This window comes from Bactrocera oleae, chromosome 4 (genome assembly GCF_042242935.1).
Source record: "Bactrocera oleae isolate idBacOlea1 chromosome 4, idBacOlea1, whole genome shotgun sequence".
Taxonomy (NCBI): Eukaryota; Metazoa; Arthropoda; class Insecta; order Diptera; family Tephritidae; genus Bactrocera; species Bactrocera oleae.
The window spans coordinates 72,040,671-72,053,321 of NC_091538.1; the positions used below are offsets into that span (position 1 = coordinate 72,040,671).

The 12,651-nt window shown below is 38.5% G+C and overlaps 1 protein-coding gene across 2 annotated transcripts; it reads right to left on the minus strand.

Annotated features, from left to right (window-relative positions):
* Positions 1 to 10,001: 10,001 nt before the first annotated feature.
* galla-1 (cytosolic iron-sulfur assembly component galla-1) lies at positions 10,002 to 12,006 on the minus strand. Of its 2 annotated transcripts, XM_036367403.2 has the most exons (6): positions 11,726 to 12,006; positions 11,501 to 11,574; positions 10,931 to 11,124; positions 10,745 to 10,857; positions 10,383 to 10,533; positions 10,002 to 10,295 (listed from the first exon to the last, which is right to left on the minus strand). In XM_036367403.2, exons 1-6 carry the CDS (start codon positions 11,789 to 11,791, stop codon positions 10,198 to 10,200), a joined length of 696 nt encoding a protein of 231 aa, XP_036223296.1. In that variant the 5' UTR covers positions 11,792 to 12,006; the 3' UTR covers positions 10,002 to 10,197. The 2 variants fall into 2 exon arrangements, with proteins under 2 accessions (XP_036223296.1, XP_014103304.1); XM_014247829.3 differs by lacking the exons at positions 11,501 to 11,574; positions 11,726 to 12,006 and adding an exon at positions 11,310 to 11,384.
* Between the last annotated feature and the right edge of the window lie 645 nt (positions 12,007 to 12,651).

Here is a 12,651-nt window from a genome sequence, read left to right on the forward strand (position 1 = left end):
TACCTTATGCACTCTATGTAATTGACGAAATTCGGAACTTTGTTTGTTGTTGACGTTGAATGTTGTTAAAATCGAAATTGCAGCCGAGCAGATTGGTGTTTGGGAAACTCAGTTTCGCGCTACTGCCAACAGCTGGCAGGTGATGAAGTGAAGGCAACTGGCATGTGTTTATGGCTTTCAAAGGAGTACAGAAGTGGAAGTAGCTCAGTTGCAAGTGTTTTTGTGTTTTCGTGCTTTTATATGGCCCTCCTCATCTGAGCCATGCATGGAACTTAAGTGCGCATTACCAGCAAGGAATTAAGTAGCAGGCTTGCATATGTGCTTTAGAATATCAAACTAGTAAAGCGTACTTTATACTTACTTGTGCACTGCGATGTATGAGGAATTATTGAAAGAAATTTGATCTGCAGTTGTTCTCATTCAAATTATTTAAAATTGGAAAATTGGCTATACGTCAGGCTGGCATTATACAACAGGGAGAATTGATTAAGTTTGGTTAGGCATTGAGGCCGATCGCCTTGACGGAGAACACGCGAATCATACTTGAACCTTTGAGTTCCGGCTCATTGTGATCTCAGAAGAGCTCCTAATCCTCATACAACGACAAAGTGTCTTGAGTCTTTCACAAATATGTTGGGTATTCAACCTTACTAACGCGAAAGCTGCTCAGTGTAATAGTAATTGCTGAAAAGATCCCACTTCACTTTCCTTATCCATTGGATAATGACCTTACTCAGAGTCAATAGCTTTTTAGACCTCTTGTAATCTACTCTAAAAGTACTGGCTATAGCGCAAGCGGTGGCGCGAAGCAGAGCCATCCAGTATTAAATCGCATACGCCCAACTTAGCTACGAGCCGATTTTGATCTGATATTATTGGAGTTAGATATAAGAAAACAAAATTAAAGAAACTAAAATATAAGAAAATTGAAAAAATTAAAGATCTTACCAAAAAATAAACAGCAAACGACCGTCGTTTAGTTGTGGTGATTGCAGTTTTATTATCATTAATTAACACCTGAAATCTTAAGTTTGCTCCTTAATGGAAACAAAGTTTGTGAAGAAGAGAACGTTATTGAATGTAAAAGTTGCAATGCTTCATTGTATATCCTCACAACTCGAAATGGTATACATATGTACGTGCGACTTCTATACGCGAGCAAATGATTGTGCACGGTGCGGATTAGCCACTACTTGCAACAGCTCAATATTTCTCACTCATTAATAAGCCTGCCATATTCATTCGTTTGCCAAGACACACATAACTCTAGTATTACTGAATAGTTGTACGAAACTTTGTTGTAAAGTAAATCCACTGTATGTGTAAAATTACATTCCCTATGTAGGCGCTCACCACTCTCATGTGCTTTATAACAAATCGCGTATAACCATGACCTAATTAGCATAATTGAGTTGATGATGATATGACAGTAGCTTTACGCAAACAGCGTGCACACAAGCAGAAATGCTCCACTTACACTTTCATGTCACTTTGACATTTCCGCAGCTAGTTCTATTTATTTCGAAAAATTCTGGCTGAGTATTAATTTTTAATTTCTTGCTGCAGTTTGCGTATAATTTTGTAATCATAACTTTTACTCGGCAAAGTCATTAATAATTGTGGGCTATTTTAAAATTAAAATTATTGCAATGGCATGTGCTCAAATGGAAACTGTGCCGTATGGCCCACGAGACTTGGCTTCTGTTGCTCTTGAGTCGTCAAATGCTGCGGATTCAGGTTGCAAATTTCGCTGTATATTAACTTATGTCGTTTGTTTCAGTATTTCACGCTCTTACTACGTTAAAAGCTTGGACTTTAAAGAACACGAATGCTGTTCAAAATTCTAAAAGTTGTTTTAAGCTGCTCATTGTTGGCGGACCAGAAGTGTTGGTGAATGGTTGACCCACTTGCAAATGCCCAAATGCTACAGCAAATGAGCAAACAGCCGACGAAGTGGCCAATACGAAAGGGATAAATACACATTACGGTACTTCCGAATTGCAATCGTGTTAAATTGCACAATAAGTTATTATACTGGTATTCTGGTAGTGTTAATAACGGGCAAGGAGATGTGTGAAGGCAGCGAAAGCAAATAACGGTATGGCCGAGAGGCAATGCGCTTAACGACGTTACAATATAGCAACAAACAACCATATAGGAATTGTGTCAACATCAGCAACAACAACAACAATGCCGATCATAACACAATAGCCAAGCCATTTTGCGAGAACAATGTGTGGCATGCGCGTTTATATATAATATGTATGTATATAGGTATGTAAGGGTGCAATCGTACGCACGGCTCTAAGTACACTTACCTATATACAAATTCCCTGCATTTCTCGCATACATATAGTATATGTGTACATATGTAGCCATTACACCCCTTGTTCGCGCTGCTGTTGTTGTAATTCGCACTGTTATTATTACAATATTATTGGCATTGTCGGCCCAGCGGCCATTTCCTCTCGCAACACACACACACACACACGCTCCATGCGAGTATGCATAATGTGCACATATGTATATGTTTGTATGTATGTGTATGCGTGTATTGTAGTGGCGCTGAATGGCGCCGAATTGAATGACCGGAAATTGCCACAAGCGACACTTGACTCCTTAATTCCGAATCTCGAGCTCGCACACATACAAACACATGTAAGCACATGCACATTCGGCAAAATTAATTCAGCTGAGCTGCTGTCATTATGTCTTCCGCTTGAAAATGTAAATGCGAGAACGACAGAAAATTGCCGCACTTAATTTTTGTTCGCGCAACATTGGACGCACGCATCGGCCTAGCTGCCGCTCAAGCAACGCACTTTATTTTAATGTCCTCAAGCATATTTGCTCTCCTGCTTATTGCACAGCTTCAAGGTAAGCATACATCGGCTCATATTTGTTAATTCTTTATGTGTATGAGTTAATTTTCTTGATTGCTGTCTCAGCAAGAGGTGAGCGCCACAGCAATAACAACAATGGCAACATTAATATCACAGCTTGCCGAATTTACTCTTTTCACGCATCCAATCGCGTCTCACAGATGTGGCAATTTTTGCTGAATCGGTTAATACTTGCGAATGGGAGCGAATTTTAATAATAACGGTATAAAATGTGTCATTGTTTTGTGTACCAATGCAACAAGGCGCGTTTCTAAAACTAATTGCCGCGCCACAACTTGTCTTTTCTGTGCCTAATCAGCATGCAGTCGCTGTAACCAAGAATATTCGATCCAATTTTTCCATCCAAGCTCGGTTGGTTCCAGTATTGTCAACATTACAATCTATGAACAAGCGCTTTTATGGTCCGATTTCTCTCCAGTCGGACTAAAGCTATAATTCACGTCTATCTTCGTGACACAGGACCGGTTCAATGGCTACTTGAACGCTGATACCCACAGCTGCTAGTGTTGGCAGTGACTTATAGAGCACGTTAAGGAAATCTAGCCAACTAATACAGGCTAATAAAATAATACTGCTTTAGTTTATTACAGCTTGTCGAGATTCTGCTCCAATCACTTGGGTTGTCCTTACAAGCTAATTCATAGATACGGACTGTCCTTATCACCACTCTCATATCATAAGGCCAACCCAAGTGAGTCTCTACTATACTCTGTGAACCATATTAATGCCGCCGCTATATACATGTGGGTAAAAGCGTCATGTATGAACAAGCCAAGGCGCCATGGGTGCTGAAGCGTCGTCGTAACTTTCACACTTCTCAGTAGCATACCGCCAGTTTAAAGGGAGACACGAAGCGGATATAATAAAACTACTCAGCTACCGCAGTTTTTATTGCGCAGAATAAACCAACTTTAGATGGCGTTATGTGTGGAACTATCCAATTCTCCCAGTAGAGTAAAATTGAACTAGTGACGTAATTGAATGATTCAGTATCAGGACCCATATAACCATATCTACCAAAGCTTTAATAACAGCGTCTCATTTGGATACGGCCTCATGCATGAGGTGGAATCTACAATCGAGTCTTTAGCTGAAATACAAAACTTTAGCTCGCATTAACTAAGTGGAACCATCTTGAAAAAGATTAAGTAAATCATGAATAAATGGCTGGAATGATTTTTTTGAAATTGCCCCGAATTTCAATCTTTCCGAACCAGTTACAGACCAAGTAACCACTCCACTTCCACCTGTTGTTGGCGTGTGCGTGTTTCTTCACTTAAAAATTCTGCTTCTTAGCGCAGCATATGCCGCATAACTGGTAGCATGTGGCGGATGACGGGTGGGGATGGCGTCGTGGCATTTGCAGTTTCGCCGATTAAACGTGTTTCGCCTATTGTTCTCCGTTTGGACGCTTGAGCGCACGTGTGCCTGCAATTACACTTAACTGTTATTGTTTCGCGTACTCATTGCTTTTGTCGCTGCTTCTTCTGCCGCTGCAGTTGATTTAACTATTGTTGTTTGTATTATTGCCGTGAGTAGTCGCTTTAATTACTTGTGTCCCATTGTATTGTAATTGTTAACTCTTGCTCTCCTTTGCAGTTTCATTTCCGGCGCTTTTTGACTTTTAATGGCATGTTTATTTACATTTTTCTCTATTTTTCACAGTGTCCGGACGTCCGCCGCCCTGCTGGCCACACACCTTTCCCGGCGGTTGTCAGAATTATAACGTTTAAAATGTGAAAATGCGACAAATGCTGAATTACCTGGGAGGTTGTCGATCTAGTGAGCGCCATTGTCGCGAGACAAGCAGTCCCACAGACAGACAGACAGTTAGGGAGACTGGCGCATGAAACCGAGCTAAAAGATGTGGTAATAAAGCTTTTCATAATAAGAAATGCTCAGCGGAAATGAGCCAGCAAAAAACTATGTTGTAGTAAATGAACAAAATGGTGGTGGGAAACCTTAAAGCGTTGCATTTGTCAAGCAGAAAGTAGAAAAAATAGGGATGACCATGTTGTGCAAAGAATTGTTCGAGATTCACTTTGAACACTTACTATGAGGCAACATAGCGGTATGCCGTAGTATGCTTCCAAATGTTATTAGCGCATCCTTTACTCTAGAAGATATCAAGAGCAATACCTTAATATGCTGACATCGTCCATACTATCAATCTACTAACGTTTTAAAGTCAGATGACAGGTCAATGATAATTTTTCCGGGTCTGCAGTTGTGGGGGATGCAACTCATATTAGATTATTCAGGTTGAGTACTGCGATAGGTTTGGTTTTTTTTAGCAGAGTCACCTGTGTTATAAATCATAAGCTCAAAGGGAGCCATCTTCGGAGCATCGGAAGCGCAGAGTTGGCTTGCGAAAGGAAACCTTGATATCACAGCAATGATGAATCGCGACGTACTAACAAATCGAGACCAAATTTTTTTTTTTCGACAAGAATTTTCTTGGGACCATCGGTACTAACTCGAAATATGTACCTCCCATACCAGCCTTGTCTTAGGCCATTTTTGATGCTGCGAATGTTGGCTGCACACAGCAAGTGCTAGAAGATAAAGGAGGTAGAGCCAGCAGCGATCAGCTCGAAGGTACACTCGAACTGGCTGTTGCTCACACACACACACACACACACAGTGAGCACAAAAGGTCATTTAAACATTTAGCGCAAAAAACGGTAAAAACTAGGTTTAAGTGTCTTCATCGGTACTAAGTGCTTTCTACACACACACACACCCAGGCAGAGGTACATACTGCGCACCATTAGGAAGCAGGAAAATGCTGAAACTGTGTGCCCAACTTTGTGTTAGGAAAAAGCTGCAATGGTGTTGTGCACAATAGGAATACAATGAAGTGCACGAAAGAGTGCAAAGAAAGTGGCACAAAAAGCGCCATATGCTCGCGCTGCTGCACTCATTACGCTAATTGGCGTAGCAATCAGAACGATCCGTGTTCTTCGCTGCCACTTCGAACGGCCGCTTTGATGACGGCACTGTTTTTGCCCTTTGTCGCTATGTCGCGTGCGAACCGTTACAACTGCAACGTCAATACTCGATTAGGAAGTGTACACACTGTCATCCTGTGCGCCTAGAAGTGTACCTCATTTATGCGAACCATCGACATTTTTTAGTTGCTGCACATTTTTTATTTTCTTTAACCAATAATTTCTTTGCAGTTTGGTTGAAGTGCCATTACAGTCCATGGTCCTTTGCGAGCCCTTTCGTCCGCAAGCAGCTGCACTGGCCTACCGTTGTGGAACGCCTGTACCCAAGCTACTTCATCGAAGCACACACGCACACACGTTCGCGTAGAGCTGTAACTGAGTTGCAATAACGAACCCAATAGCCTTGAGTCTTCGACGAAGGACATCGCGCATAACTCGTGTCAAGAAAGGGAAGTGTCATAAAGTGAAAGAAACGAGTTGGTAAAACTAAAAAGTGCATTGAATATGCAAAATTGAAATAACAAACGCTGCACAGTTAGTTAGTTAGAGGTTCTTGTGGGTGTGTGTGTGTGTGTGTATCTCTGCATATAAAAGCTCAAATGAACTGATCCATTAATAGTCGCTGGTCTCCTCTTCAACTTACCTATGAAGCCACTCAGTAGCACACACACTCTCTTTAGATACATAAGCCCATTCTTGCTACAGTATTCATGTAATAAGGTGTGTGGAATAAGGAGGAGAAGCAAACGCAACGTTGAACCCGGTACAGTTGCTAAATCATCAAAGCAGTAAATTTGCATAAAATGTCTTGATTATTATTTTCAATGGAAAAATGTTAACGATGATAGACTTAACATAAATATGTCTGTAGAAAAGGAGTATATTCTAGTAGAAGAAGTTGAGCGTAAGGAGCTTTCTGCTTTGAAAGAGAGAACAAGTACCACTCGGCAAATCGATCCCTTTTCCGACCAACATCAAATATATATTTATCCAATAAGGTCGCCACTCGTCAGTCACTCCAAATGTACTTCTCTCAGGAACAGTTTCACATAAAACCCTTTAGCATTTGGAACAACTTTTAAAGCATAAAAAAGTTACATAGAGGAGAGAGAAAATTACATTACATTCACAAATAACCAGTCCTCCCTTGAATGTTACATCAGAAAGATTCATTTGACCTCATCAAGCCACTACAGTTTCTCACATGGTTAGCTTTCAATCGAAATCAAGAGAGTTTTCACTCTTGTAGAAATACGGGGCATACAAAGTGGTCGACATAAAAGCAAGTCTGCCAGCAAATCAACCACTTCTAGCATCAGATATGATGATAATCAAAGAGGGCGTTTTGACACTACTATAAAAATTCACATCTTCTTCTTCATAATGTGATACTCTCAGTGTGCACGCATTCTTTCCAACAATGGCAGGCTTAAAAACTTAAAAGTATCACTCACAGCAGCTCAGAGACGCTCAATAGAGAGCACATTTAACATGATGTATAGAGGTTGTTCTACTATAGCTCTCTCGATTCTATTTGTAAAGTAAGTTATTGCTTAACTTTTGTCTTAATTTTTGATTTCTTATTTCTGCATACATTTCTTTTCTCTCGTGCCACAGGCCACAGTGCTACAGGCAGTCCCAGTGCTTTCACACATCTCTTATAAATGCACTGGTTGAGATAGTCTTCAGAATTAGTGGAAATGCTCCAAAATTACCGCACGATTAACAGAATTTTTTGTTCTAATTCTCTATAAAATATGACCATCGGAGCCAACTTGGTTTCCCGTTTCTTACTTTCCAAAGTATCGAAGGAAACACACGCGCAACCAGAAGAAATATTGTTGCACACTTAACTGCAATCGTTTAGTCTCGATTAATTCACAACTGCAGCCAGTCCGTGTGGTCTGGTCGTTGTGATTTGCTTCAGTTGTTCCAGGAATCCATTAACCGCTAACTCATACATGGCTGGTTTTGCATTATCCTTTGATTATGTTAAAAGCTTTTGGTAAATTTTTCTTTAGCAAATTTGTACCGTTTTGGCGCTTCCATCTTCATTTAAATATAGTTCCACTGTCATTTGTAATATTCATTATTTCTCCTGCACTTCTTATTACTTTTACTGTTATTTGTACCGTGATGGGCTTCGTGTGCAAAAGAAAATTGACGCTACGTCTCGACCACGTCGACTAAAATTGCTAAATCGCTGCAATTTTATTGTATGCATGTGTGCATGTGTAGGCTAGAATGCATTTTGAACTTTCTATTTTGAAGTTTTTGCAAAACCGTTTACTATACAAAAAGAGAATTGCACTAATATGCTTAGAAGACCGCAACGAGATATTTGTAAAAAATGCCATTCGTTTTATTCGATCCTTTACCGGGGTACTCGAGAATAACTCTGCTTACAAGGCTGTTTTCAAGAGTCGTAGTATACAACGCCCTGAAAATAGAGATCGAGCTCTTCGCGGAGATGGCGGTAGTCTGTATGAGAAAACTTGTCAAAGCCGAGACGAAGACTATGTAACAAGACTTCAATTTTATGATGGGTTAGCAGTAAACTAAAATAAATTAATAGAGAATATTATTGTTATTGACGTAGCGGCAGAAAATATTCCTAATATAGAAATAGAAGCCCAGCACTCTGATGAGTTCCAGGATCTTACTAAGCGTCATTGATGCAATGTGCTTCCTATCCGAATATTTAGATCCAAGTGCCTTATTCCAGCGTCTGGAGATTGCTGCGTAATCAAGAAGTAGGTGCTCCAGAGTTTCGGACTCTAGTTCGCAGAACCGACAGTTTGCACAAGAGACTATACCCATGTTGAAATTGTGCTTCATAAGCCTACAATGACCAGTGTAAATGGTAGTAGAGGGAATTTGCCTCTGGAGATTAAAACCTCCAATTAACAGCTTCGCCTAGCGCATGCCTGTAGATTATCCTCCCTACAGAACAGGGTTCTTAACTGTCTTAGGCGGAGAAATACATAGAACCGACTATCGAACGAAAAAGATACTGTTGATGTTGTTGTAACGGTTACCTAGTCCCCGCTTGGATGATAAGTTATAGTTTGGTTGTCGTCGAGGTCATCTAACGGGAGGCCCAGGAAACGAGCTGTTTCGACGGGGTCGGACCATAGGGAAATGTTTGTTGGAGGAAAGGGCTTCGTTGGGCATGCAAAGAGGTAGTTAGTGTCATGCGGAGACTCATTGCACGCAGGACATATATTTGGTATGTCGGGGTCGATTATGGATAAGTAAGAATGTTACCTGATACAGTATTCAGAACGAAGTTCAACAAGGGTCACTTTAGATTCGCGAGGCAACTTGAGCTTAATTCCCACAACAGCCGGTTCTAAGGTACTGGAATTTACCAGGATTTTATCCTACCAAGGGCAGTTATTCCGACCATGTTTGGATCAGTAAGTAGTCAAATTTTCTGTATACTTAACATGGGGTCAACGAGAGTTTTTATTGTCTAATCAATCCACACTTTCAGTCTTGGTTATTGGATAGCGTCAGATGAATATAGCAACAAAATTTAAATACATATTTACGAAGTATCTTCCATATCCAAGTATGTACATACTATGCTATGATAACAACTATAGCAAATGTAAACGCAACCACAGATATATATCAACATACACATGATATAGTATTACTAAAAATATTTTCAAAGATAATTACTATACTTGTATATAGTTAGAGACCGGCATATATATATATAAATATATATATATTGCCCATATTGGAATTGCACACGAACCGCTCTTATCAGTTAGGACCTGAACAAATGGCTATATCGACAGCACAGATACTAAATGTCGACTACAATATAAACAATGTTGAGCTAAAAGTTAATTTATCAGCAGCTCGTGCCAAAACTGATGTATGTGCATACACTATATTCACTCATTTGTATGTACATATGTTAGCATAGCACTAGCTGTGGCTGAGAATTATGGGGTATTAAGTATATTAAAACACCTATTTGTAAATTGGCGCTTTTTGTATACCTACTACATTGATAAAATATTTAATGCATATACAAGGTATACAGTTATTTGTACATATGTATGTCCCAACCATATAAAAAAAAAAAACATTCAACTGAAAAGAAATTGCTATTAAATTTAAAAATATAAAATTTTGACTCTAAAGACAGATTAACAATAACCAGCTTTTGAACGTAGTATATTAAAAAATTGTATGTACATATAAAATATAAATATACATATGTATACATTTTGTTGATCTTAATTACTTTGTGTTACATTTCTTACTTTAAATAACCGTTTTTACACACTACATTAATTTTATTTAGAGTTGTTTTAAGTCATTTTTCATTCTTCTTCTTTTATACAATTCTCCACTAATTCCCGCAAATTTGGATTCTCCATAGCGGCAGCAATGCGCTCCTTATCGTTTATTTGCTTATTTACTAACAAAATAAAAAAATTAAAAAAAACAGAATTAATTACTTTAAAGCATTCTGCATAATATTAAAGCAAAACATGTGTCAAATTACTTTCATCCTCTGTTGTATGCGCGCCCTTCTTAATGTATATGTCCAGTTTAATATTATGCGGCAAGCTGCGTTCGACTTTAACACGGATGCATAATCCAATGAGTGTGGCCAAAGAGCAATGTGGCACAGTGGGATTAAATTCAATACGGACCTGTGTGAAGAAAACTTATTAACACGCTATAATGGAGCAAAGTGTTGTAGCGAGCGGATAGGTTTTTAAATAAAACTACCTGCATGCGCACTTATTCATATTTACAGTTTAAACTTTAAAGCAACGGTATTCATCATCGATCCAAAAAACAAATGAATTTACATAATTCTTTAAATTTTAAATATGCAGTAAGATACGGTTTCAAACATACCACAGATACATTTGATTTTGTTGACGGCTGCACAATGATCCCTTCCTCATAGACAACGTTCAGATCTTCTAACGTACATGGCTTTTCAGGATCTCTTATTGTCCGAAGCACATCTACAACAACACTCAATTATTGTAAACACTTTTCTTGCACGAAATTAAAACTAAAATTTTAGAAAATGCTTACCATATACAGTTTCTTGGAGATCATTTGCGTTTTTATAGCCCAACTCTTGCAGCAAAGCATCTTCTCCAATTGGTATGGTTTCATTGCCCAAAGACATTTTAGTTGTTTTTTGTGCGAGCATATTGTCTACCGTGCGGGCTGTCGAAAGCGTTGTATTGTTGCCGCCTCCCGAGTCCGACTCCGATAGTTTTCGTCTGATGAAAGACAACATTATTTATTTGTGTCAATCAACAAATATTTGAGACAATCGCTAATGTTCTACTCAGCGGCGTCTGCTTATCTTTTTCACGCTCAGCGTGTTGTAGGCGTGCTTGTTCGTTATTGTTACTTATGCAAATATAACTCACTAAATAAAAATGTATTTTGAGACAATAGTTACTTAATTATACGACTATCAACAAATTTCGCTTATTTTGCTCTGTGTGCTGAGCACAGTTTTGTTTTATGTTATTAAATAACAACTGATTTCAGCTTTCATCGCCAAATGTCACATCAAAACAAAACGCGGATGGCGATGGTAAGCACAACAAAAGTAATAAAGCAGTAGGCTAAAATAAAATATTACTTCACCTTTTCACCACCTTTGGGTTTGGGTAAGAGTTGCCACAGCTTTGAATGAAAACTTTGTTTAAAAAAACTGAAAACTGAAATTTAAGAATAGAAATGATGTGTTTTGATTGAGAATTTGTGGAAACGAAGTTAATAGCAGAAAAAATATCGCTCACAAAAATTCATGGTAATATTACTATGAATTTTTTGTATATTAAATTGATTTTGTTTTATATTTACACTCACCTTTGCGAAATGACTCGGGAATTCTGCATTTGGAGAAAGGTATACATCAGTTGTAGATATTGCCATATCCCTATTGTTTCCAATTTTTCTCTTATCAGTTGCGTGAGTATGGTGCGCAACCGTTTCTAGAATACATTTGTTGTCTTTTTAGAGTTTTTACTTTTTTGGTTATTGCATCGTGGCCTAGAAACGCCTGCAATAAGACATTACATTCAAAAGTGATCATTTAGTTTAGAATATATAAAAATAAGGCAATTTGCAAAGTCAAGCAATTTAGCCACATCAAGGTGAGTGTTTAGCGGTAATCCCAATAGAAAGTAACTGTGGCGATAGAAATATAAAAGATATCAAATCTACAGTGAACAAGTTGTATTAGAATGTTGTTCTCACGATACTCCTAATTTCAAATCGTCAACAGCATGGAATTATTTTATATTAGGCATTAATACCATCTTAGGCCTTTAAGAACTTGTATTGATGATGACTTGCACTCATCCAGGGAGTCGAGATTATAGGTGCACTTTTGGAGAGCGAAAACCATAATCGAACAATAAATAGTTCGTTTGAAAAAGATCACAGATAAATGACAATATTTTCTCTGGTTAATATTACAACAATGTGAGCAACAGAAATTTGTTTTTCAAAACAACCGGGAAATGTACCGTTTTGGGTGAGGTTTTTGTTTTTATGTAATTAAAAGCAGTATTCGCAGGAAAATACTCTACTAAAAATACCCGCTTTGATACTTCATTATACCCTGAACAGTTTATATTAAATTTGGTACGAAGCTGGAAACACCAGAAGGAAACGTCGGATATCCTAAAAAATCTATATATATAATAAATGATCAGTGTGACGAGCTGAGTGGATTTAGCCATACCCGTCTGTATATACGCGAACTAATCCCTCAGTTTTTGAGTTATCGA

Excerpts from the sequence above, each read along its gene's own strand:
- galla-1 (XM_036367403.2), bottom strand. The coding sequence starts at position 11,791 with ATGGCAATATCTACAACTGATGTATACCTTTCTCCAAATGCAGAATTC. Across the intron at positions 11,125-11,500 it reads AACCCAAAGGTGGTGAAAAG|ACGAAAACTATCGGAGTCGG; the intron begins GTGAAGTAATAT and ends GTCTTTCATCAG. Across the intron at positions 10,296-10,382 it reads GCATACAACAGAGGATGAAA|TAAATAAGCAAATAAACGAT; the intron begins GTAATTTGACAC and ends TTATTTTGTTAG.